Source organism: Lemur catta, chromosome 1 (assembly GCF_020740605.2).
Source record: "Lemur catta isolate mLemCat1 chromosome 1, mLemCat1.pri, whole genome shotgun sequence".
Taxonomy (NCBI): domain Eukaryota; kingdom Metazoa; phylum Chordata; class Mammalia; order Primates; family Lemuridae; genus Lemur; species Lemur catta.
The window spans coordinates 231254265-231282117 of NC_059128.1; the positions used below are offsets into that span (position 1 = coordinate 231254265).

Here is a 27853-nt window from a genome sequence, read left to right on the forward strand (position 1 = left end):
TCCAGAGAAGCGTTTCTTCTCTTCCAGGTTACTAATCAGGCTAAACCACATAGAGTTGAAGGAAGGGGCTGGGAGGAAGGGAGTGCCCCACTGCTGATGGCCTGAGAGGATCCTGGACAGAGAAGTTGACCAGAGAGGGTCTCACCATGCTCTTAGCTCCTTCAGTGTCTGTGTGGAGGAAAAGTACTGAGTGAAAGGCAGAAAAAAGAAAACAGAAATGCTCTACCCTTGGAGAACTGCTGACTTAGGACTACTACTGATTTTGACCGTCTTCTTAGGGGCTGGTAAGTGTGAATTCTCTTTGGGGGAACGGTGAGAAACCTGTTCTCAGCTCTTCCTGAGCTTTCTTCGCCTTTCTGCTGGGAACTTGCAAGTCAATTGCAATCATAGATTTAGTCCCAGACTTATTTTACTTTATCATGCTCATTTTTCTCTTTGTCTCATTTATTTTACTTCGTATCCTACTATAATATATGTGTCTCTATAATTTGCCTCACTGCCCACTTCCTTAACGTCCCCCACCTCTTTTTTTTTTTTTTTGAAAGAGGCAGGATAAATTAAATACATACTAGCAGCGATCAAAATCACCTGGGTTCTCTTTGTCTTCTTCTCCCTTAAAAAAATTTAAATAATAATCCTAACTCATATAGGTCCACATTGCTAATAGTATAAATTAGGAAAGTTTCTTTCTTTCTACCACTTTCTATGACTGGGTGCTTTTAAAATATAACAGGCTTACACTTAATGGTGGTGCCTCTGTGATGTATGTCTGTATTTATCTTTAAGATGTGTGGGCTGTAAGAGACACTATGGTTTAGAGAACACACTCCTCAATGACTAGGTTCCTATGGAAGCTATAGAGAACTTGGGCTACTGTGGGGGTGTCCTGGTTTCACCATAGAGGGTTGGTAGGAGTTGATGTGGGAGGGAGTTTTCAGGTTTCATTTTTAGTAGATGGAGCAGTTGCAAGGGAACACTGTAGCTGGTTTTAAATTTTATAATTGGAAGAGAAAAAAGCATTTTTTCCTCATTTCTGAATGATTTAAAAATGTTGTTTATCTTCCAGGAAAAAGTCTGTTTTCCACATGTTAATCTTACTGGGGAGCACATGCAAAATAACTGTACTCTGTTACTGTCCTTTGCTATCGAAAATTTGCACATATTGTGTTCCCTTTGATCTGCACAATAACCCAATGAAGTACACACGGAAGACACTTCTCCATTTTACAAAGGTAGAAACTGAGGCTTAGAGAGGTGAAATGATTTGTCCAAGGTTAGATACTGGCAGAGTCAAACTCAGTAATAATGTATGTCAGTAAGCATAACTAAACATTTGAGTCAGCAATTTTCCTCCATATTTAACCATTATGAATTTCACTAAAGAGAAACATTATTTATAACACCACTGGAAAAAAATTAAGCCAATATTTAGTTATAAACTTAATAGACTACTATTCACTTAAAAAAATCAAGTGATTTGAATCTTTCAATAGTTGAGATCTTGTAGTAGAAAGCTCCTATAGAAACCTGTATAGGACCCAAGTTGACAGCAGGAAGCCAGATAGGAAAAGAGCTATTTATGTCAAATTGAACTATTACTTTTGGGAAATGGAAAAAAAAAAAAAAGATTAAAACATAACTGATAACTTTGAATTTTTCAGGTTGAAAGGTTAAAATTTTAAAACTATTTGTGAACACAACTAGGAGATACTACATATATCAAACCTCTAAAGTCTAGGCTTGTATCATTATAAAGTTATCGAAATGTTTAGGAACAAGATATAGAAAAGCAAATTACTTTGTGTGTAGTGATTTGGCATGACAAATTGACCATGAAATGGTTTAGAATAATGAGAAGCATACAACTTGGAGCAATGGCTTTATGTCCTTATTACTAATACTTCTTTGTTATTAATATTGCCAAACAGAAATAACTAATTTGTACAAGACAAATTCACAAAGGATCATGAGAGCTGATGATTTCAATGTAAAACATAGCATTTATTTGGTTTTCCTATTTACTCTTTTGTTTACTTATTTGTTTATAACTTCAAGCAATGTGGTAGTTAGTAGACAAAATTTGTTAAGAAAATAGCTGGGAAGAAAAATAAAAACGTAAATTGTCCACCTCAGAGCAAAGTTCCCAACCTTGTACCTGGTCCCCTTCCCTGGCAGTCTCTGTACCCCATGTCTTTTTTTCCTCCTTTTAGCCCTATTGTAGTCTAGATTTTTTCCTTTTGCTCAGATTATATTTTTCTGGTCCAATTAAAATTTTTCCACCTTTTATAAAAGTTACTGATTTTGAAATTATGAATTACTGAAACTTTTTTCTTCTTTGGGCTGATTTTAGTCATTTATCATTATATTCCACTAGAGGGCAGGCAGTAACAAGATCAAGACGGCTGCTTGGTAGCTTCAGCAGATTTGCAAAAGATGAAAGAAGAGATAAAAAGCAATTATGAAAGAGAAGGGATTTGTTCTCATTAATTTTAGTACTATCTTCCTTTTAAAGTTTGTGATAATTGCAAAATTACATATTATAATAGTTTATAGGTGGGTTTTCTCTAAACATTCATGCTTAAGCAATTAATAAATTAATCAAAAGTCCTTATTAAAAATCACTGTGTGTGTGTGTGTGTGTGTGGAGGGCGTGTGTGTGTGTGTGTGTGTGTGTGTGCGCGAGTGTGTAGAATAGTGCCTAAAAGTTATTAGATAGTTAAGTTAGGAAGACAAAGTTAAGATGAAACAATTGTTGAACATTTAAAATCAGTAAATCTTGAAATTGTCTATGAACCTAGTAAAAATATAAAGGGAGAAATTATGATGGGTTGGATGTTGTTGAAGGCTTTTTGGGTTTTGAGCTGGACTTCAAATGACAGGTTTGGATAGATGAGGAAAAGCAGAGAAAGGAATTGGAAGGAAGGGATATGTAGCATGAGCAAACACAAGGTGATTCAGAGAGAGAAGAGCTCTCCCTGAGGCTTGAAGGAACACAGATTGTGTGTTATACGATAGTAGGAAATAAGCCTGGATTTCAGGGATCCTTGGTAGCTAAATAGAGTAACCTAGGTGTTGGGCAGTAGACAGTGAGGAGCCATCTGTTCTTTTGTAAACAGGAAAATAATATAACAAGGCAGTATTTTTGAAGAATAATGTGGTAGCATTGTCCCACCGGGTGGTAGTATCACTAGGTAAAGGATTTGTTTTGGAACAGGAGCTTCTGTCCTGGGATTCCCATTTGAGAAAGTTCCATGATGCCACTGAGAGATACTGGTGGCTGAGAAGGGAGTTTCTTTGGAAGAAGATGTTAAATTCAGGAGAAAGGGAGGACACCTAGGGGGAAAATTCCTATAGATACTTGAAAACATAGCCCTTCATATTGCATCTCCAGATTGAACCAACCATGGATGGAAAATATGCAGGAAGAAATATGGATGAGTATATCTGTATAAACATGTACAGACTTTCTTCTTGTTATTATTTCCTAAGCAATACAGTATAAAAACTACTTACATAGCATTTACATTGCATTAATATTAGGTATTGTAAGTAATCTGGGGATGATTTAAAGTACACAGGAGAACGTGCATAGGTTATATACAAATACCATGCCATTTTATAAAGGGACTTGAGCAGCCTTGAATTTTGGTGTCCCTGGCAGTCCTAGAGCCAATCCTCCTAGGATACTGAGGAATGGATGTATAGCAAAATTCACAATTGGTGAGTCATCCATGGAGTGGATGATCCCACAAAAAGAATAAACATAGAAATAAAAATAATGAAATAAATACTAGAGATTTTGGATTTGGGGCATAGGAGCCACAATTATTTCTTTCCTCTCTATCATAGAGAGCAAGATCTGAGAAGAGATAGGAACAGAGACAATATAGGGTATAAATTGAGTGCTTTAAATAGAAGAATACTCTTCTGAAATTGAAGAGTAATATGAGAAGTTAGACATGCGGATGATAGTGGGTTGAGGATGGCATTAAGGTGATGGGAACAAATGAGAGAGCTCACAGTAGATAAATTGCCTCCCAGTAAGGTCATGAATATTTCAGTTAATGGTGTTAATTAATAAAATAACTCACTTGTCATTTGGTATTATGTTATATCTGAAAAATTAATCTGTATATTGATTAAAATGTAGTAACCATCTATATATTTTTGCCTGTTCTCCTGGTTATCACTGACACTCATTTGATAACTCCTGACTGGGATAAGGGAGCAGATCTGTGGTCATGAAATATTTTTGGACTGTGTGATGCTAATAGCACCTAAGAATCAAATCAATGACCATTACTTTAAACTAATAATAATAATAATAATAATAATAATAATAAATATCACAAATTCATATGATAGTCACAGTTACAATCAGGTCATATTTTTTTTTCCTGGAAGAAATGACATTGTTCACACATTAACATTAAACAAACAATTTCAAAGTTTTCTTAGCTAGAATTTATATACCTTTTGTGTCTGAAAACCTAGCCCCTATTCTAGGAATAAAATCCTATTTGTGTTTAAGAAAAGCAGTATAGGAAAGTTCCAGGATTGAAGCAGGAATGGAAGTTTTTCCATTTCTAAAGAAATGATTTTTTTTAACAATCTCTGCTGCTTTGAGTTATTTCTAATATTGCAGTTTCTCTTGGGATCAGACTCTGAGACAGAGTTTTGTGTACAGAATGTTTGTGAGCAGAGGGAGAAGTTTCTCTGTAATCTCAACTAGCTGACACTCTCTTCTGATCCCACAGGGAGCTCTGTAGTTAGAATTGCCTTAGAGAGGCCCTGCATTGAATAAAATTGGCTGGTCCTTTATACTTCCATCTCAATTAGTCATTGGATGTGGGCTGCCCTGGAAGGGTCTGACTTGGGCAAAGTAAGTAAAGTGATCCCGGGAGATGTGGAAAACTGAAGGCTGTCTGCCTGCAGTGTTCCTAGTAGCAGGGACAAAGAGTCATTCCTTGTAGGCGATTCTGGGTAGCACATGTTCATTTCAGTTACCATTTCCAATACTCTTCATTTCTTCTTGAATTTTTGAGTTTCTATCTGGTATTATTTCCTTTCAGCCTGAATAATTTCTTTTATCACTTCTAGTAGTGTGGGCTGCTGGTGAGGATTTCTCTTAGTTCTTAGTTCTCTTTTCATAAATTTTTTCCCAATTTCTTTTGTCTCTCTGTTCTTTAGATTGAATAATTTCTATTTGTATATATTCAAGGTCACTGACAATTTCCTCTCTTCTCTCCATTCTTTTGTTAAGCCCATCTAGAGAACATTTTATTTCAGATACTGTATTTTTCAATTTTAGGATTTCCATTTTTTTTCAGACAATTTTTTTCCCAAATCTGTAAAGAACACATATTCTCTACTTTTTAGTTGTTTTTAATTCATGCATTTATTTATTTATTTTGTAGAGATGGGGTCTCACTGTATTGCTCAGACTGATCTCAAACTCCTGGCCTCAAGTGATCCTCCCACCTTGGCCTCCCAAAGTGATAGGATTACAGGTAACAGCCACCACACCCAGCCTCCATTTATTTTTTAAAAACTTTTTTTCCCCTAACTTGGATTTTTCTGTGTTTTCATTCATTCATTCATTGTGAGTATATATATATATATTTATATCCCCAAGCATAGTTTAATATCTGTGCTAAAATTGATAATTTCAGTATCTGGGCCAACTTATGGTTGGGATCCCTTAATGTCTCCTTTAACATCTTTTCTCCTAAGAATGGGCCACATTTCCTTGGTTCTTTGCAGGTTGAGTAATTTTATCTGGATTTTGAATGTTGCATGGATTCTGTTATATTGCTGTGTTGATATATATGGAGGTGTATACATATGTATAATATATATGTAGAATTTAACTTGGTTGAACTCAAACTGCAAACTCTGTCTCCTGGACAGCATCTTAAATCTAAGTTCTTTTATCTTTAGCTAGTCTTCTCTGAGTGTGACTTGCCATATGTTGTTTAGGGTCAGCAGAGATATAGGTAGAGTTTATATGCAGAATTTCAAACTTTTTTTCTCTATCTCTATCACTTTTCAGAGACTAAGGTTACCCTGAAATCTGTCCTCAGAGGAGATTTTCTGTTCTTCAGAAAACTGTGGGTTTTCAAGCAGAGTGTTAACTGCCTAATGTGCCAACTATAGCCCTCCCTGAGACTAACATCAGTAAAAATGGGTAAAAATGGAATCCTGTACCCCTAACCCTGAGCTTTTCCTTCTTCTAAGGGTTAACATGCTTCAGGAATCTTTCTGCTTCTTCAACTCCCCAGTGGCTTCAAGCAGCTGTTTTTAAATTTTGTCTATAATTTATATTTCTTATCTGTGGAAGCTTACGGGGCTATAAAGAAGTGGAACTTTCTTTAAATCCATGTATTTTTAGTATCATTGTGTTTTTACCAACTAATATTGACTTGGTGGTTATGTTATCTTGAACACTGAGGTTGAATGTATTATTAAATGCCTTTTTGCTTTCTAAATTTCATCCAAACATTAATTTTGGCATTTTTTCAATAAAATCTCACTCTCCTTTCCCCTCAGTTTCTAGATTGTAATACTTCTCTGTGTTGGACCTAATGATCTGTCATATAATTCTAACCACTGGCTGTGTCATCTTTAAGAAATTGCTTAACCTCTTTTGACAGTAATTTCCTCATTTGTGAAGAAAGGAGATGTATAGAACTTTCAGACAGGAAGGAAACATTTATTTGGAAACCTTCAAAAAAATTCTTTAATTTTATACATGGGCATATAAAGCCTAGATATGTTCAAGGAATTTCTAACAATATCACACAACTCAGCTGAGCTGAGTTTGGGGCACCTCCCCAGTACCAAAAATAGAAGGGAAAGAGATGTGGCAAGTGTGTGGGGGGAAATATATGATTTTTAGATGTGAGGCACTTGAAATGACAGTAAGCATTGAAGTGGAAAAACAATGCAACTAACGGTTTGAGATTCTTGTTTAGGAAAAATAAGTCAAAGCTAAAATGTGGTTTGGTTATTTTGTCAGCTGATATATAAGGGAGTGTCTGTCATGTATCAGTCACTATGCTTTCCCCCTGTGGATACTTGATCAAGACAGACATAGATCTTGCTCTCATGGAGCTTAGAACCTGGAAGATAGATATTAAATAAATTACTGAAAATAATTAAATCACATAAAGTGCATAAGGAGTAACATAGGGTGACACAGAGATGTGTAATTGATAAATCGAATCTGGTTTGAGGGTCAAGGAAGGCTTCCTGGGCTGGGTGGGGGAAAGTGATGTGCAAGATGAAGATGAGCAGAAACACCCAGGTAGGAAGAGCTGAGGGATGAACATTCCAGTTGGGTCACACAGGCTGAACGAGGGACAGAAGGAGCTAAACTATGACTGGAGTGGTGAAAACAAGGAGAAATCACCCGTGTAGGGGTCTAGTTGAAGTTCTGGGGGTGGGAGAGAAAGATGTGAGAAGGTGTAAAGAGAAAGAAGAGCAGCTAGAATTTTGGGGGATACTGACTTTAAGGTGCCTGAGGAGGAAGGTGGCTTGCAGAGAAGATAGAGGAGGAGGCAGTGAAGACAGGAGAGGAGGCAGAGAGGGAAACACATAGGTGTGGGGGGGAGGCTAATGAGGCGGTTTTAGAAGGAGAAGAAAATGGTTAATTTATCACAATCTGCTGGGCAATCCAGAAGCGCCAGCACCGAAGAGGAGCTAAATGACTGACTATAAAAGAATTGATGACCTTCAAAAATCTCAGTTTGAGTAGAAGGGCGTGGGAGCAGCAAGACTGCAGGTATTGAGGAGGGAGTGGGTGGGAAGGAAATTGAAGCTGTGGGCACAGACCACTCATTCTAGAAATTAGGCAGCAAAGAGGGAAGCAGGGATCTTAGCTAGAAGGGGAAGCTGCATCTAATAATTTGTTTTTTCTACCAGCATAGGGGAAACCTGGGTATGTTTGAAGGGAATTATCTGAGAAAATTCAGTGATTTGGTATAAGTGGTTTTCCAATCTGTGTGTGTGTATGTAGTTTTAAGGTGTTTAGTAATTTCTTTTCTTTCTCCCTACCATTTTGTTACTTTACTGTGAAATTCTGCCTTTTCCCAAAGATTTGTCCATTACATAATATGAGAATATCCTATATAATCCATTTTGCGGTATCAAAAAAAAAAAAGTCCAAATTGTAAATATTGGTGAATTTCAAATAATGAAATCTAGTTATTTTTATTCTCCCCTCCATAATCAGTCTATCCTTAATTGCCTTCTCCCTAGATATTCCCCAGGGATTGTCCTAAACCAGGAATTTTAAGATATTTGCCAGATATAATCATCTCTAGAGCCTAAAATATTAAAGATATTATGGTGCCAGCTCAAGTCTACCTAATCAGACTTTTCCAGATGATATGCCTCTGGACTCCCACAAATTTTTGCAGGAGATTTTGGTGAGAGCCAGGGTTCAGAGCCCTGTCATAGGTCTTTCTTAGCTTCTTCATCACCCAAACTATCTCTGTTGTCCTTCACACTCAGCAGACGCTGCTCACCCCCCTGATTTACCCATCGTCCAATGTGGACGTCCTTAACATCCCTGATGGGAAGGTTTCTGAGGGCTGGAACTTTGCCTCATTCCTGCTACCATTCCCAGAGCTCTGCACAGTTACTTGACACTGCGTAGGTACTAACAAACGTTTGTTAGCCTGAACTTCCTCAAAATGTCTCTTGTGTTTGTGACCATTTTTATTATCTTTTTTGTTCCTCTCTGAGAGAAGAAAGATCAGCCTTTTCAAAACCTAGCCTCCACTTTGCTGTTTGTCTCATTCCTTCCAGTATCTCTAGGATCCTGCTTTACCAGTTGGCCTCCTTCAGTCTTTTTTTTTTTTTTTTTTTTTTTTTTTTTGAGACAGAGTCTTGCTGTGTTGCCCGGGCTAGAATGAGTGCTGTGGCGTCAGCCTAGCTCACAGCAACCTCAAACTCCTGGGCTCAAGCAATCCTGCCTCAGCCTCCCGAGTAGCTGGGACTACAGGCATGCACCACCATGTCCAGCTAATTTTTTCTCTATATATATATTTTAGCTGTCCAAATCATTTCTTTCTGCTTTTAGTAGAGATGAGGTCTCACTCTTGCTCACACTGGTCTCAAACTCGTGAGCTCAAGCGATCCTCCTGCCTCGGCCTTCCAGAGTGCTAGGATTACAGGCATGGGCCACTGTACCCGGCCTAGCCTCCTTCATTCTTGTAACTTCTAGCTATCTCTCCTTCTATCCACAAATATGCTGTGTGCTCCCCTATTCCTAAACACCCCCTCAGTCCTCATAGCTCCAGATATTGCCCCGTCTCTCTCCTTCAAGTTTGACATGAAAGGCTAAAGCCACTGTCACACTTCTCCCGTTCTTTCAGGGTCAGAATTCTTAAAAGACCAAGTCTACATTTGCTGACCCAACTGTCTCTGCTCAGCTCCTTTCAGTTTGGTTTCCGCTTTTACTTCTTTGCTAAAACTACTCTCTTACAGATCTTAAAGTTCACCAATGATCTCCTTGTTACCACATAACAAAGCTTCTTAATTGTGTACTTTAAGACTTTTCTGCACATGATTTGGTTTTAATTCTTCCTGTCTTGAAATCTCTTTCCCTGGTTTTATGGCACTACATTTACTTTCTACTTTTCTTCATCATTTTTTGCTAACTGCACTTTCCTCAATAGATCCCTAATTGTATATGTTTTCTAATCTCCACAACAGAAACTGCAATTTTGCAGCCCATGGGCTAGATCTGCCTTGCAAACATTTTCAGTTGGCTCTTGTAATTAAAAAAAAAATGAATTAGCTGTCAATGAATAATAAAATTGGGAGATTTTACTTAAAATCTCTGACCTAGTGTCGGGGTTGCTGTGAGGATTAAGTCAAGTGGTGCATGTAAAGTACTTAGCTCACTTTGTCTGCATTTATAAACATTCAGAAAATGGCAATTTTAATATCATTTTGCCATTTTCAAAGTTCTTTCATATATATTATTTTATAACATTTAATTATCTCCCTGTTCATTTGTTTTCAGGTTTTTGGAATCATAATCTCTAAACTACTTTCAGTTTTTTGGAAAGCAATGCTGGAACTAATATCTTAGTACACATATTTTTGCTTATGTGAATAGATATATTCAATATCTATTTTATATATCCATTTAACACGCTGTCCCTTGGGATCACTGATACACATTTGCACAACACCTGGTTTAGGTCAGGAAACAAACTTGTCTTCATTAACTAGTTTTGGACTATGTGATGCTAGTGCCTCAAATGAAAAAGAAATAGACCAACAAGATGGCTTTTACTAGCACTGTGCCCTGACCAACTGAGCCAGACTTTATGATTCTATTGCCTTAATAAGTAGTATCAAATTTATTATTTATCATGATTATTTTTTGCTTTCTAAATTTTATCCATCCATTGAATTCATTATTGAATTCTTGTGTTTTTTAACTTGATACTTTTCTTAAACACGTCTCACATTTTCTTTTTATAAACTCTCTGGGTGTTTTATTTTTATCTCTAAGTTGTACCTGAAGTGTGGAATTATAGTTACTAGCTATGTCACCTCCAATATAGGCATCTTTTTTCAGCCTGTTGGTATATTTTGCCCATTTTTTCTTTTCTTTTCTTTTTTTGTTTTTCATTTTGGAATTCACCTTTTGTTTCAGGAATAGATTACTATAGTTTCTAAGTTCCATGTAGGTAAAAATGTTTCTTGGTTGGCAGGAAGTCAAATTAAGGTGTCGGGCAGATGGGAAGGGTAAGGAGGGAATGGGTATGTTCACACCTAATGGGTGCTGTGCGCACCGTCTGGGGGATGGACACGCTTGAAGCTCCGACTTGGGTGGGGCAAAGGCAATATATGCAACCTAAACATTTTGCCCATTTTTTCAATTGGAGTTGTCTATCTCTTTTTTTATTGGTTTGTATGTTTGGGTATATTTTTTGAAGTACATTAGCCTTTGTTTATTATAAATGTTGCAAAGATTCCCCAGATTTTTGCTTGTCAACATTATGGTTTTTGTTTTCATTTGTTTGGTTTGGTCATACAGAAGTTTTAAATTCTTTCTAGTCCAATTCTTCAATATTTTTCATTATGTTTTCCATGTTTTGTATCACGGTTAGAATGGTTTCTTCATTTAAGGTGAGCCCTGTCCCAATTTGCCTGGAACTTTTGTCCTGGTTTTAGCACTGAATGTCCTACATCACAGGAAACCCCTTACTCCTGGCAAACCAAGATGTTACTCAGCTTATTTCTTTTAAGATTAAAAAAATTACCTATGGTTTCTCATAGTACTTTTATTTTTGTTTCTTATATATAAATCTTTAATTCATCTCATTTTATTTTGGTATGAGAAGTGAGATAGGAATCTGATTTTATTTTATTTTCCCACATGGCTAGCTAGTTCTCAAAATACAATTTATCGATGATATAAATAATCATCCTTCCCTTTAGAAATCTGAGTGACCACTGGTATCAGATACTAAATTCTCATATGTATAGATGAAGCCACTGAGGTTCAGAGAGTAATACGTGTAAGATTAAGGGGTAATAAATCGAACAGTTTTGCTGTTTTTTTATATTTGTCTCTACTAGAACTTTGAGTTTTCACCCAAAATTTTGTTTACTGAACGCCTAATTAGGTGTTGTCTGCCACTAAATTGATGTTTTTAAAAATGAAAATCAGTTTCATAAAATGTAAGAACATGAAACATATGCTATGTTCAGTTGTTCAAATTATGTTTAAAACTGTTAAAAATAAAAAGGAAGTACTAATTTGTACTTCTTGTATTTCTTTGTTCATAGTTAAATTATATATATTAACATATATAACATATATTGCAGAATGTAGGAAATATGTAAATTTTAAAGAATAATTATATAATGGATACATATGTAAGTTAAGAACAGACTAATTCCTTCCCAGTTATATCCCCAACCTCTGCTCTAAATGTAACCATTATCTACTGGGATAATTATTCCGTTTGAGATATAGTCATTCCCTGCTTTTCTTCACATTTTATCATACATGTATGCAGCCCTGAACAATAAAATTTATTTTGCGTTTTTTGGTATTGTGCATAAGTGGAACCATACTGTGTATATTCTTTTATAACTTCTTTCATTTACTCACTATTACATTTGAGATTTATCCATGTTTAAGATTGTAGTTGTAGTTCATTAATATAAATAATTTTTATCCTAAAATTTCAAATGTTTGCAAAGTAGTTTTTCCTGGAAAAAAATTCTGGTTCATAAAAAACAAACATGTTTTTAAAAAAGAAATTTCATATTTAGTATTTCAATTTCTTTCCTTTTTAGAAGCAAGGACAATTGTAATATTAAGCTATGGGACATGTGAAGGAGAAAATTTTAATTTGAAAACCATGTTGCATTTCAGATTGTTAAAAATGGCAAATACTTATTTTTCCTTTCTGCTCTCTTTCCATAGGAAATAAATTTGTCTAAGGAAAAAAAAAGTCCTGAAATCATTATGTGAGACTAGTATAATCATGAAAACTGAGACTCTTACTGTGGCACTGGTACTTCTTCAGATACTAATATTTCCTACAGTCCCTTTAGCTCCACATCCTTTGCACATAATATTACTTTTCTCTGGAATGCTCTTTTCTCCTTGGTAGTATCTTATCTGCTTCTCATTCATTGGATCTTGTATTAGTTACTTATTATTACATAACAAGTTTCCTTCAAACAAATATTTATTATCTTGCAGTGAATTAAGATGCGTGTGTGAGAGAGAGCACATGAGGACAGCAGCCTTACTCCTTATAACCTAATTTCAGCAGGGACATCCCATCCCTTCTGCTGTATTCTATTTGTTAGAAGGGCGTTAGCAGGTCTAGCCCACACTTAAGAGGAGTGGGTTTTACAAAGGCATGATCACTGGGAGCCATCTGAGAGGCTGCCTACAACAGATCTCAATACTGAGATAAGTAGCTCAAGGTACACTTTCTATACTTTTCCTTTATTGCTATTGCAATGTCACATGATTGTCTAATCGTTTGATTAGTTGTCTAATGGCCCCATTAGATTGAAAGCTCCTGGCCGGGCGTGGTGGCTCACGCCTGTAATCCTAGCACTGTGGGAGGCCGAGGCAGGAGGATCGCTCAAGGTCAGGAGTTCGACACCAGCCTGAGCAAGAGTGAGACCCTGTCTCTACCAAAAATAGAAAGAAATTATTTGGACAACTAAAAATATATATAGGAAAAATTAGCCGGGCATGGTGGCACATGCCTGTAGTTCCAGCTACTCGGGAGGCTGAGGCAGAAGGATCACATGAGCCCAGGAGTTTGAAGTTGCTGTGAACTAGGCTGACGCCACAGCACTCTAGCCCCGGCAACAGAGCAAGACTCTGTCTCAAAAAAAAAAAAAAAAAAAAAGATTGAAAGCTCCTTAATGAATAAACATTTATTGTCTACCTATTGTAATTGAGTAAATGAATATTAATACTGCTTCCAGCCTCTCTCCTTCTGTCCAAAAGCTTTAGTATACCTGATAGGTGGTCACTCAGCTGGCATTTGAATGAAAACTATTAGTAACTGATCATTATCTTAGAATGCAGAAAACATTTCCTTTACTTGTAAAATTTATCTTAAAATTAATGGATTAGTCTTTAGATAGCTTCAGTAGAGAAAAAGATCACATAGGTCTCCGATTCCTGTTTGCCATTTAGAAATAACAGCATTTGGGGAAAAAATTGGTGATGCTTTTCATTATACCTGAAGGATGATACTAGTTTTTAATTATATATAAGAAATAAAATTGTAATTCAGGCTCTGTCCTCCAAAAGTTATAAAGTTCATGAACTTTCTGGCAGGCTATTATGGATTTCCACTAGTCCCCAGATAATACTGTGAAAACCACTGTGTTTATGGCAGAAATATAATTAAACCATTTGGATGACAATTTATTACATTTTCAGGACCTCTGAAAAAAGAGGCAATTTAATTCCACAGCTTGTTACTTGGATCCATCCATAACTCTAAAAACTCTTGGGAAATAACACTTTTCTGTCTAACCTACATCTACAATATGAAGTTTATTAAAAAAAAAGTACAAATATTCACTAACTAAAATGTTAAGGTCAATATTTTAAGGTTTCTTGAGCTGGCAGATTCATCGTAAAAGTTTCCATACTGTACTGACTTTACCAGACCAGTGATCAGAAAAAAATCATGTGCTTAGTGTAGCTAAATAAAGGTTACCTGGACAATGTATTATAATTTGAATTTCTAGGTTTTTGTATGATTAAGATCTCAGCCATAAGGTTGTATTCATTTTAAGTGAAACCTTGAATCTTTAGGAGAAATGTTTGTACTGCTTAATACTCCAATTTGTAATGTGCTTTTTATATCTTTCATGAGTTATTCCTTATTTGTTAAGTAAGTAAGAACAATAGTCTGTGTTTTGCAGAGGGGAAAATGAGAGCGTATAAATTCATTGTCTAAAAAGATTCAGGAAAGAAAAAACAACAGAAGAACTAAAACTCATATCCCTCATATTTCCTAGCCTCTAGAAATGGCTTAATGCTTACTCCATGCATAATCCATAATGGTTCAGCTCTATATTTGTTGTAATAACTTTGGAGAGTTATTAAACTTTGGAAGAAAATAGAGTTTTGAAGTTTGAAAGCTTGAAACACCAAATGAAGAGTGAAATAGTTTTATTTGGTTTTCCTCATGTAAAATGTCAGGATATTTTTACAGATTTCAATGTATATTTATTGTGTGTTGTATTTTTTAGAAGTACTATAGTAAATTCATTCAATTTTAAATAACAGTAAAGATATTAAGTTGTAATGATCATAATAAGCAATAAAAATGAAATCTACTTAGTTCAGTACCAGTGTAAGGGCCCCAAGTCCTATAAAGAAATTTCAATAGAAATATCAAAATAAAACTATTGTACACAATTCTTTTTTGCAGCTATATACTTACCGTATTAAATCATTAAAAATGTGGTAAATAACCTTACCACATTTTTTAGTGCACAGTTTTGCCCCAAGTTAAGGGTTTTAGTTTGAAGTTCATTTATCAGACTCCTAACTGCTTTGTTTATATTCCTCCAAAAGTTCTACAAACGAAGGAAAGGGTAGAAAAGCTTAACTTTCTTGTTTTTCATCTCTATACATTATAAATGATAAATGAATATAAACAACAATGTTAAATATTTAAGTATGGCATAATCCACGCTCTCTTTTGGTTAATAAAAGTTACTGAATTAGTTTTTATTGGGGGTGGTGAAATTTCAGAAATATCTATCTCTAAATATTTTAGAAAGTAGAGCAGTCAAATCCTAGCAATTTACAACAGACAAAAACTGTTTATCATCACAAGAAAATCATATGTTGTTTCTGAGAACCTTTTCTTTCCTCTCTGGAGGAAGCCTCTATGGAGTATGGGTTGCACAGTCATGCCTCTGCAATGTCTGTTGTGTGGGTGGATATACGCTTGCTCAGGCATGTGACTATGATGATTTGGGAAAGGAAACTTCTGGTGCTTGAAGTGAGTAAGAAGTTTCGTTACTAGTAAAATCACAAAACATTCTTACTTCTACTTATGATTTTGACTTAGATGGAAATTTTCTTTTTAACATTATTTTCAATGTCAAGAGTTTTTGTTTGTATTTTGTTTTGTATTTATTTGCGTGGATGCATGTTCTAATGTTATGTGTATTAAAACTTAACATTTCTGCTACTATTTTAATTACCCCTTTTCAACTTTATTGAGGAATAATTTGTGTACAATTAACTGTATCCATTTAAAATATGCAATTTGATGAGTTTTGACAGTTGTATACACCTGTGAATCATTACCATAAATGAGATACAAAACATTTTCACCATTTCCAAAATATTCTTCATGTATCTTTGTAGTCCATCCCTGCCTTCACCCCCACCTGCAGGCAACCACTGAGCTGCTTTTTGTTATCAGAGATTACTTAGTGTTTTATATTAGTAGCAGTAGTTTGATTGCATTTAGTATGCATTCTTTTGTGCTTGTCTTGTTTCCCTTAATGGAATGATTTTGAGATTCATCAATGTTGTGTTTTCCTTTTTGTCTTTGAGTAGTATTCCATTGTGTGGATAGTTTATTCACTTAATTGTTGATTGACATTTGGGTCGTTTCCAGTTTTTGGCAATTGTGAATAAATATTTGCAAATAAGGCTACTATGAACATTCATTCATGCACAAGTATTGTGTGGACATATGTTTTCATTTCTCTTAGGTAAATGCCGTTGGAATGACCAGGTTATAAGGTGGGCACATATTTGAATTTTAGAATAACTGCCAGAAATTTTCCAGTGTTGTTATATTATTTTACATTCTCCCTAGTAATGTATGAGAATTCTAATTGTCCACATTCTTACCAGTACTTATTATCAGTCTTTTTAATTTTAGCCATGCTTATAGTTCTATAATCATTATTTCACTGTTTTTAATCTGCATTTAATTTATGGTTACTAATATGAACATCTTTCCATGTATTTGTTGGCCATTAGAATATCTTTTTTTTCCTTGGTGAGGTCAACCCCTTACCGAAGCATTTCCCCAGGGGCCTGAATACCACCCCACCACCCAGTCACAGCTGTTGCATACACTTGCCATTGGGGTGCTGTCATTGGTAGAGGCTGTGGTGAAGTTGTTCTGGGGACTGGAATGTCTGTTGGGTCCTTCTTCAGGTACTAGTGGTAGCAGTGGTGGACTAAGCATGTCTATCCTTGTGTCCTGAAACAGTGTATGCTGGCACCTGCATTGGTGGTTCCAGGTACATGGATTCTTGGGCCTCTAGGTGGCTTTTTCAGATGCTGGTTATAGTATTGGTGTGCTGGATGGGATGGATGAGTGAGTTCCCAACCTCCTGGGCAAATGTTAGCTGTTTTTTTGTCACCTTGGTCCATTCTTGGGGAGGGGGATGATGAGCACCAGGCACCTATAGTAAGCCATCTATCTGACATCTGCTTCAACTTTATATTTCCCTTTTTACTCTTACAAGGCAGGAAAAATGAGAAAGGAAGAGGGATGGATGAACTCTTCTCAGTTCTGCTTCTAAGATTCTTGAGAAAGGGCTCTGCTTTGTTCATCTGGGTGAGGTGCCCACCATTGGACCAAACAACTTTAATTAGTGGGTAGCATCTGTAGAAAGGAGTATAATTGGACCAACTCATGTGAGATGCCCACACTGGACCACTCTCCTGGTTGGGGAAGGAGGAAGAGGTGGAGACAGAATTACCTTGTAAAAAAATAGTTGACAATATGGGGTGTCTCATCAATGGGAACTGATTGATTAATAACTTATCAATGCAATTTTCAAGATGTTAAAATGATTTTTTCCCCCTAATGATGGTATCACTTGTAATTTCTATTTTCCATGAGTTTGCCTAATTTTAACTATGTTTAACTGATTGTCTATTCTATTGAATAAGACTATGTATAGAGATAGCGGCTTCCACTCTGAGTATATAACATTGGTTTCATTTATCTTTCTCCATATATTTTCTAGCTTCAAGTAGTTCAAATATGGATGGAAAGGAGATGACACAGAACTATTCAACACCTCTCCCAGAAGGTAACGTGCTTCCTAATGTAGTGGCCGGCACTGAGGGGATGGAGAGTTGAACTTTGTTAGAAACATTAGGTGATGTCCTGGCTGGGGGCCTGCCTTGTGACTACTTGAAGAATATGGTGATCTGAGTGCTGTGGGATAAACAACTCTCTAATTGTTTGCAAACAAGTCATGTTCTTGCTTGTCTCTGAATCTTTGCCAAGTTGGAGTGGTAGGAAGAGTGTGGATTTAACTGTCTGTCAGATCTGTGTGTAAGTCTCACCTCTTTCTTCATCTATTAGGTTGGTGCAAAAGTAATTGCTGTTTAGCATTGTTATAATTTGTGTTTTACCATTGGAATACATTCTTAAATAAATGTGGTTATGTTATACATCATTTTAATGCACATTTCTTGTTGTATGTTTTTTTGCTAATGACATTATTTGCTGTTTATTTTATACGTATTTTAGACTATGGAAATGATGTTAGACAAAAAGCAAATTCAAGTGATGCTCTTATTTGAGTTCAAAATGGTGACGTGAGGTTGGGCTCATAAAGCAGCAGAGACAACTTGCAGCATCAACAATGCATTTGGCCCAGGAACTGCTAACGAACATGCAGTGCAGTGGTGGTTCAAGAAGTTTTGCAAAGGAGACAAGAGCCTTGAAGATGAGGAGCGCAGTGGCTGGCCATTGGAAGCTGACAACGACCAACTGAGAGCAATCATCAAAGCTGATCCTCTTATAACTCCATGAGAAGATGCCAAAGAATTCAAGGTTCACCATTCTACAGTCGTTTGGCATTTGAAGCAAGTGGGAAAGGTGAAAAAGCAGCTCAATAAGTGGGTGCCTCATAAGCTGACTGAAAATCAAAAAAATTGTCATTTTGAAGTGTCATCTTCTCTTCTTGTATGCAGCAATGAACCATTTCTCAATCGGATTGTGACGTGCAATGAAAAGTGGATTTTATGTGACAGCCAGGTACAACCAGCTCAGTGGTTGGATGGAGAAGAAGCTCCAAAGCACTTCCCAAAACCAAACTTGCACCAAAAAAGAGTTCCTGGTCACTGGTGGTCTGCTGCCGGTCTTATCCACTACAGTTTTCTGAATCCTGGCGAAACCATTCCATCTGTATGGTATGTATGCTCAGCAAATCCATGAGATGCACTGAAAACTGCAGCCGGCATTGGTCAATAGAAAGGGCCCAATTCTTCTCCACGACAATGCCCGACTGCACGTTATGCAACCAACACTTTAAAAGTTGAACACATTGGGCTGCAAAGTTTTGCCTCATCCGCCACATTCACCAGACCTCTCACCAACTGATTACCACTTCTTCAAGCATTTCGACAACTTTTTGCAGGGAAAACTCTTCCACAACAAGCAGGATGCAGGAAATGCTTTCCAAGAGTTCAAAGAATCCCAAAGCATGGATTTTTATGCTACAGGAATAAACAAACTTATTTCTTGTTAGCAAAAATGTGTTCATGTGATGGTTCCTATTTTGATTAATAAGGTGTGTTCGAGCCCAGTTAGAATGATTTAAAATTCATGGTCTGAAACTGCAATCACTTTTGCACCAACCTAAATAGTTATGTGATCATTATTTGACTATGAAGTGCAAGGGCTTGAGTACCACAGAAGACAGGTGACATAAAAACAGGAGAGAAGAGATACTAGCTGAAGAGGTTAGCAAAAACATGCTTCATTCATGTAAAGTTTTTCCCCCGATAGCTGGTTCTGCTCATGTTACAGTAATGCCATCACTGACACTCACCTCTGTTGCAGATAAATTGGGACAGATACTTTGGTCTGCTAATCACCTCTCAGCAGACCCCTATCAGTCACAGACATTGTGTAGGCTTATGGGAAATGTGAGATTCTATGTTGGAAGATGCTTGTAGGATGCAATTTTACCTTGAAAGATGGACAAAAGAGGTCAGCTTCTATATTTACTCCTGATAATTACATTGAATATACAAACACAAAATATGAGAGCTAAGTTCACAGCTAAACTATCTGGAAGTCTATGTGTGACTAAAGAGGATGGAAGGGAAACTCATCCGAAGGCTATGTTTGATAATGTCATGAATTTGCAATAAAATCTTTTTATGGGAAATGCCCAAAGGAAAACAAATCTTGTTTTGTTTTTCAATTATGTACTAAATTACTTTTTCACTAGAAATAAATATTTCTAAACATCTCATCACTGGACATCATCATTTTTCATTTTTGTGTGATGGCTTACCTGGTAAAATTATAGATTTTTTAAAAAGATCTGTGGATATCACTGACTTTGTGATTTAAAAAAAAAAAACTCTAAAATGTCCAGGTAGCTCTACCTGAATGCCATATTATTTACTTTTCATGAAAGAACCATGTACTTTCCACATTTATGTTTGCCTGAAATAATAGCCATAGAGAAAGACATTTAGTTTTGATGTTATTGATATTTTGTGCTTTTCACAAGTTAGGAGATAACCACATCACTAATTATTCCATGCTCTTCCCTGAAGTGCATGCATTGTATGATAAATATTATAGTCCCTTCCACCAAAAGATTACATTTAGAACATTGTCTTTGTTGTTTAATTTAAAAGTCTTTTCTTATTTTGTTTCTAGATAGTAAAGCTCCTAAATTAATTTCAAAATACTTTATGGTATATATTGTTTTCCTAATAATGCATAATACAGGAGAAAATTTGTCAATCTCTGAATTGGGTTTAATATACTATTTATATTTTGTGAATGTTAATTTGTTATGTAAGTGTAAAATTTCTAGAATGTGATCACCAGCCAAGTTAGTATCTAGTACAACTTCATGTAATATGCTGTGGATAAATTTAACACATGAAGTTCTTTATCAAGATTTTCTTCTATCATTCTCCTTTTGTGTGTGTGTCCAGTTAACACTTCACTGTCTGTGGTGATGGACACCAACGCTGTGCTCCACTGTCCTCGTACACTGACAAGAGTGGTGCTAACAAGATGGGAAATAATCCTCAGGGACAAGCCTTCCTGCACAAAAGCTCACAGGAGCGACACAAATGAGACCAAGGAAATCAACTGTACTGATGACAGAATAACCTGGGCCTCCAGACCCAGTCAGAATCCTGACCTTCAAATTGCTCCAGTGGCCGTCACTCATGATGGGTATTACAGGTGTGTGATGGTGACACCTGATGGGAATTTCAATCATAATTATCACCTCCAAGTGTTAGGTAAGGAACATCATATGCTGCGGTATTTCACGTCATGAGATTTGTGACTGAAACACATGTCTCTCTAAATTCCATATCCCTTATGTTAAGACTGAAGCATTTTTCTCTTATGTCTCTACAGTTTCCCCTGAAGCGACCCTGTCTCTAAGCAGGAATAGAACTGCGGTGTGCAAGGCAGTGGCGGGGAAGCCAGCTGCACAGATCTCCTGGACCCCAGAGGGGGATGACTGTGTCACTGAGCAAGAATATTGGGGCAATGGCACAGTGACTGTCCAGAGCACATGCTCCTGGGAGGTCCCCGATGTGACTACTGTGGCCTGCTCTGTCTCCCATTTGACTGGCAACAGGAGTCTGTGCATAGAGCTGCTTCCTGGTTAGTAAATCTTCTGGTTTTTTGTTTGAGTTTTTTCATTCTTTCTGAGGAGTTAGAAGGAAAACGGAACGTGTGGAGAAATTTTGTTCAAGGATGATTTCTCTAGCCTCCGCTTTATCTCCCTTTTCCCCACAATAAAGAGACATGTTTAAAAGAAAAATACAGCAATTTGTTGTAAAAAGCCTTATTTTAGAATGTGGTTTATTTTTCCTTTTAATGTTCACTTCTATACTGGCAGTTAACTGGAATGAATAATATACTTTAAAAAGAATACTTAGGGTTAATTGAAAGATAAAGTGCAATTTGAAACAAATACTTAAGGTTTTATTGGAAGGATAAAGTCACTCATACATTGCCTTCATGAATTTTTAGTCTGGTAGACTTTTCCTCTCCAGCTCCTTCTTGTGGAATTTCTTAACTTTTAATAACATCTATGATTCAGTTTATCACTTTTTCATTCTTCATTCTCTACTCTGATCCTACTTCCACTTTTTTGGTATTTAGAAAAAAAATATTAATTTAATCAATGTATCTATAGTTTAAAGTAAAATTGTTTTATCGGACTCTATGAAAATCATCGGCTCTCCGCTGCCTTTTCTACCCTACTACTCTCCATTCATTCTACTCCCCAGAGACAGGCACTGTCCAATTTACAAGCGTTTCATCTAGTAATAAACTCTATTTTTTAAACAACATGCTCATGTTGTTATTTCTTACTGTATCAAATTTAGACATTAACTACCCACTTCTTTTTATGGTAGATGTGCATTTAAAATTACCATCTTCCTTAGCCTCATTCTTTATATACAGTGACATAGCAATTTTTTACTAAATTAAATAGCCAGTGTTCACATTAATTTGAATATATAAGTATTATTAAGTGCTGAAACAAGACATAAACACATGCTTTCTCTTTTGAATAACTTTTTGTTTTTTTTTTGGACTTCATAATTCTGTTACTTTTTTTTTTTCCTTAAAAATGTATATGCCTTTTGTGAATTGTCACCAAGCTCACTCACAAAGCTAGAGAAGCCCTTACTAATATTTTCCACATGGTCAGGTTTATTGTGTAGTATGTCACTTCCATTTTTTTCTTGAAGTCATCCCTTTTAGAGATTTTCCGTGGTCTGGGTCTAATCCGCCCTGGTTGGTCTCTAGACACGCTGAGCAGTGATTGTCCTGGATGTTGTTTTTGCCTAAGTCCTCTGCTTGCTTCTATGCCTTTTTAATCTGAGTTTCTTCTGCCTTCTAGACATTTGTGTGTTCAACCTCTTTCTTTCATAAATGAGACTTTTCCTAAGTCTTTGTTAATCCTTGGCTAATGGCTTCTTGTCAAAGTGAGCACTCAAGAGCTGTTTGGAAGCTCTACTATCTGATGTTGGGGCTTGTGAACTAGTTAGATTCAGAACACTGAAAAGGAGGCACATGATTTTTTATTTAAATTGGGGATTTGTTATGTATCTGAAGGCCTTTTCCTGGGGCTATTCAGGGTCTACAGAAAATAACTCAGGAGTCCCTTGTCTTGGAGACATAAGATGTCAGTGTGCTGAGAGAGGGTAGTATTTGTGTTTGTGTGTGCGTGTGAGCATCCCACTGTTGAGAACTCAGACTTTTCTTTAATACCTCTTTTCGGTCTGGCACTTCATCCTCACCCACCATGATGTCTGGGTGCTTGACTCTGGAGTCTCTCCAGTTCATCTTCTCTAGGTCAGTCTCCCTTTTTTCTGCTGGTTGGGGAAAGTGTGCTGCACAAAGTGGGGCAGAGCGCTTGGCAACCTACCTGTTCTCAAGACAGACTTTCAAAGAAGCTCCTCACTTTTAGCCCCATACTCGCCCTGTACCCCACATGCTCCTTTATCTATATTTGATTTTTCCTGCTCTAGAGTGTTTCTGGAGTTTTGTTGCACTGAAACTTTGACTTATTCCACTCAGTAAATCATTTTCCATTCTTTCATACATTTTTCAGTTAAGAACAGGTTGAAATCTTTGATCTGCTCTTGTCTTCATCCCTGTTACCTTTGTCTTTGCAGGTCTACCCTTTAAAAAACTTCTTTACTAACATTTTAGTAAGTTATAAAAAGGGATAAGAGGAAACCCATGTGTTGAAGCAACTATTTTCCAATATCCATTTTTTAAGTGATATTTATTTCTTTAAAAATGTTTAGCAATATTTACTGATAAGATATTTACTAATAATTGTTCCTTCATTATGTATGAAAGCCCACCATCCAGTGTTACAATATGGTGTCATATTTAGACTCTATTACTTGAAACTGTCTTCTTGTCCCAGCTCCAATGTAGGGGAGGATCTGTCTTCCTTGAATGATGGATCTTCATACTCTGTTAGTACCCCTCCAAAGAGAGACCTTATTAGTTTGAGTTTCCAAAAGTGTTGTTGTTTTTAATAGTAAAGCCAAACTTTATTTTTCCAATAAAATACTGAGAAAGCCAATATTTAAAAACATCCACCATGCGTGGAAGATGGAAAGACCAGGCGCCAGCTTGCTCAGCCTGTGCCTCACCTCCTTCTCCTGCCCCTGAGCTACAGTCACAGAACAGCAGGAGCAAGTTTTAAACCCCTGCCTCTCAGAGCTGGCAATGCCTTTGCTGACTTGTGTGTTTGTCAGGTAGAGCTTTTTACTGCTGCCAGCTGCTAATAAACAAAGTTTCTGCCATGGATTAATTTTCCTTTCAATGCCCTGGCAGAGAGGTGACTTCAGGATTAGGGTTATTTTTCCAACTACTTTCCTTAAATTACTCATTTATTTCTGAGTGTTGGAGGTGAGACACACAATCCGTTACTGTTGAAACCAGGAGATCTAAATTTCACATCTCTCCCATAGAAATTTACCATTCATGAATCCTTAAAACACCTAAATCCTGGCATAAGAGTATGTCTTGCTGGAAACTCTGAAGTCTGAATTGATAAAGCAATTTTATTTTAGGAGTTCTTGAACTATTAATGGGTCCCAATTGTTTAAAATAAAATTATAGAAATGAATTTCATGCAGTGTGAGACATTCTTGAAACATATATAATAAATATATATTTATATATTTTAAAATAATATTTATATTTAATTATATTTAAAAATAATATATGTATATAGTTTTTATTTTTAATAGATTTTATTTTTTAGGTCAGTTTTTGCTTCACAGCAAAATTGAGGGATAAGTACAGAAAGTTCCCATATAACCTCTACCCCTACGCATGCACAACCTCCTGACCGTGGATGTTGTGCACCGCAGTGTTTCATTTAGTAGAATTGATGAACATACATTACCAGCCAAAGTCCATAGTTTACATTCTGGTTCACTCTTGGTGTTGTACATTCTATGAGTTTGGACAAACTTATAATGATATATACCCACCAGTGTAGCCTAATGGAGAATGTATCACTGCCCTGACAATCTGCTGCCCTCTGCCTATTCATCCTTCCCTCCCCCAATCCCTGATAACCAGTGATCTTTTTACTGTCTCCCTAGTTTTGCCTTTTTAAGAATATCTTGTAGTTGGAATCATACAGTATGTTTCCTTTTCAGGTTGGCATGTTTCACTGCATAATATACATTTTGAGATTCCTCCATGTCTTTTCGTGGCTTGATAGTTCATTTCTTTTTTAGTACTGAATAATAGTACATTGTCTGAATGTACCACATTTGAACCACATACTTTTGTGTCTATAGGTACCAAACATTCAGAAAAATCATATATTCTATATATCATCCTTCCTATTCTTATTTTGATCGTCGTGGGATCCATTTGGTTTTTGAAATTCAATGGCTGCAGGTATTGACTGATGACTATTTTTTCTTCTTCAGCTTTCTTGCGCTAGAAAAGAGTCAGAAATAAGGAATTGACTGATTAGGCAATTAGGATGTTAACATCAAATCTCCCATAATCAAAAGAAGTATCCTGAAGATGTAAGACTTGGACTACTTTGCATGATAAGAGGGATTTTTGGCTGGGCTGCTCAGGCATGCAAGTGTGGTGAATTAGGCCATTTAGGGCACAATTTTGGGAGATAAATTATTTTATTTGGGAAAATAATTAATATTCCTTTCATGTACCAAAGATGAGGTGTCACATACTGGGTCAAGCTCCTATTGCATAATTTTACTTCCTTTTCCCAAATCCAGAATTTTCTTATTTAGCTGTAATAACCACAAGCAGTATTATTCCCTCATTTCTGGTAGTCCCTTTCTGATTTATTATGGCTTCTATGAAAGTGAATCACAATTATCAATAGTATAATGTTTTTTTTTTCCATTTTCAATCTAAACAATGATATTTTCTCCATTCACTCCAGCTTATTTTATTTTTCTAGAAAATGTAAATTGAATAAAAGGGAAGCTACTCCAGTTGTTGAGGTAAGACAAGATAAAAAGGAATATTTGCAAACTTTTAAGCCACATACCTTCAAAATCTAGCAACACAATTTGTAATTTGTATCAATATTAATGTTTCAGTTGAAAAACTAAAACAAGTCTGATTCTACAATGCTAGTAGGTGTAATTATTTTGTTTATTATCTACCAAGTACTGTTTATATATCACACTAAGACTATAATATTGGGAAAAAGTGAATTGGTGTTTCCTCCCACATGGAAGCATCTGTAATTCCTGACTTCCCTTTTTCAATACCATCATTTCCTTCTTACCCAAGCTTAAAACATATCCTGCTCCATAATCTCTTATCACCAGCAGCTTACTAAATCTTCAACTCTTTCATTTGAAATTCTTTTCCTTTCACTAAATTCATGTCCATTTCTACTTTTACCCAACCATCATCTTACTCAGACTTAAGTAATCAACAAATAGTTTTTTGATAAAATATTAGAATAAAGCCTTGCTCTTGTGTTCGTACAAGCTGAGGGACACAAATATAAGCATTCTTGGGCACCTGTTAGAAAAATGCAGGTAGTTTCTATGATAATTTTTCGAACTGAATTTGAGTTTGAGTTCTTTCTTAGGATGAAATGGAACCCTATGCTAGCTACACGGAGAAGAATAATCCACTCTATGATACTACAAACAAGGTGAAGATGTCTCAGGAATTACAAAATGAAGTTGATTGCACAGGCCTCCATACTTTATAAGTGACTGGACTCCAGCACGAAGAAAAATGAGTCAAGATACATTATAATTAATGTTTTGATTTTCTTACACTTCTAGAAAAGAAGACTTATTTTGAATTTAGTTTTTCAAAAGATCTTAGAAGACAAAACATTTCAATGGATTTACATTCATATCCTTGTATAATTGGAATTTTAGGTTCTTAGCTGCTACCAGCAGTTCTCTGAAGAACTGATGCTGTCATGACAAAGAAAACACATGCTTGTGATCAAATTTTCAAGTTGGGCAGTACAGTAAATAATGAAAACTGACTTTCCTGAAGAAATAACTGCAGAAAAAACAATCATCAACAATTTGTTATATATTCTTCCAGAAAATTTTTATGTACATATGACTTGTCTGTATGCCTATGGTATATGTGTACATTTATATATATATTTACATATACACACATATCTTTGTCAAGAAACCAATGGGAGTGTACCATAACACTGTTGTATACTTACAAATACCTAATAATATCAGTCTTGGAGAACTTTTTATATCAATACAAGCAGAGCTACCTCATTCTTTTTAATGGCTACGTAAAATTCCATTGTATGGTTACATCATAATTTAATTAACCACCACTCTAGTGATGGACATTTAGATTGTTTTAAGTTTCATTTGTTTTAAATTTTGTTTGTGGTATAAATAATACCACATAGAATATTTCTTGTGGCTATATCTCTTTGTATTTGTTTAAGTATATTTGTAGGATAATTGTTTTGAGTGAAATTGTCAGGTCAAAGGGTTTGTGCATTTGTATTATTCATAGATTGTCCAATTGTACCAATTTACATTCACTCCAACAGTGTTTCAATGTGTTTTTCCTTAAATTCCTATTTTAATATCTGTAAGATTCCTACTTCCCAGTTCCTACTTTCCCTTTTTCATCAAATAGTTCGGTAATATGATATGATTATAATGAGAATTATACTATTTAATAAAAATGGAGTTATATTCTTTGTTATATTTGCAAGAGAGAGAATGAGTGTGTTAGGACATTAATTTCTTTTGAACTCATGATGTCTCTCTAGAGGTGTTGATATTTAATGCCTAACAGTTTTGCAGATGTGATAAATTGAAATTGTGTATTTTCATGGCATACCTTCTGTTGTGGTATATTTATCAAATAATCAATGTCTATAGACTATATAAGTAGCAAAATATGCACTATGGAGGACTTGGAAAATGTGTAAAATATGATCTATGTGCTAAGAGAATGGCATGGGATGACATGATAATGTTCTCCATATCTTGTGGAGTAAATATTGGGAATGTGTATGTTAATTATTTTTTAGCATCTTAAAAATATTTTTAATTATGAAAAATTATGAAAAAATGAGTCTGTTTCCTTCACAACAGGAACAAACATTAAAAGTTTTTCATCATGATAAAAATTAAAACAAAATGATTCATTCTTCAGTCATGCCATCTAAGACATCTAAGATATTTAAGACAGCTAATTTGTCATATTAATGCATTTTCCTTCCTTCATACATTTAATTACTATAGGGTTTATCCTAAAAGGGATTTTTAGACTATTTTGGATGTAAAACTAACCTAATG

General features: G+C 35.8%; 1 protein-coding gene across 1 annotated transcript; it reads left to right on the top strand.

The window, feature by feature from the left end:
- LOC123630543 (cell surface glycoprotein CD200 receptor 1-like) lies at positions 1–27678 on the top strand. The gene is made up of 7 exons (XM_045540292.1): positions 1–284; positions 17533–17598; positions 20480–20794; positions 20916–21167; positions 24854–24956; positions 25495–25537; positions 26140–27678. Exons 1-7 carry the CDS (start codon positions 218–220, stop codon positions 26263–26265), a joined length of 972 nt encoding a protein of 323 aa, XP_045396248.1. The 5' UTR covers positions 1–217; the 3' UTR covers positions 26266–27678.
- Positions 27679–27853: the final 175 nt, after the last annotated feature.

Bases quoted from the DNA above. Each gene is read 5' to 3' on its own strand.
- LOC123630543 (XM_045540292.1), top strand. From the start codon at position 218: ATGCTCTACCCTTGGAGAACTGCTGACTTAGGACTACTACTGATTTTG. The intron at 17,599-20,479 runs GTAACGTGCTTC...GTGTGTGTCCAG, and splicing joins TTCAACACCTCTCCCAGAAG to TTAACACTTCACTGTCTGTG. The intron at 21,168-24,853 runs GTTAGTAAATCT...TTGTGTCTATAG, and splicing joins GTGCATAGAGCTGCTTCCTG to GTACCAAACATTCAGAAAAA.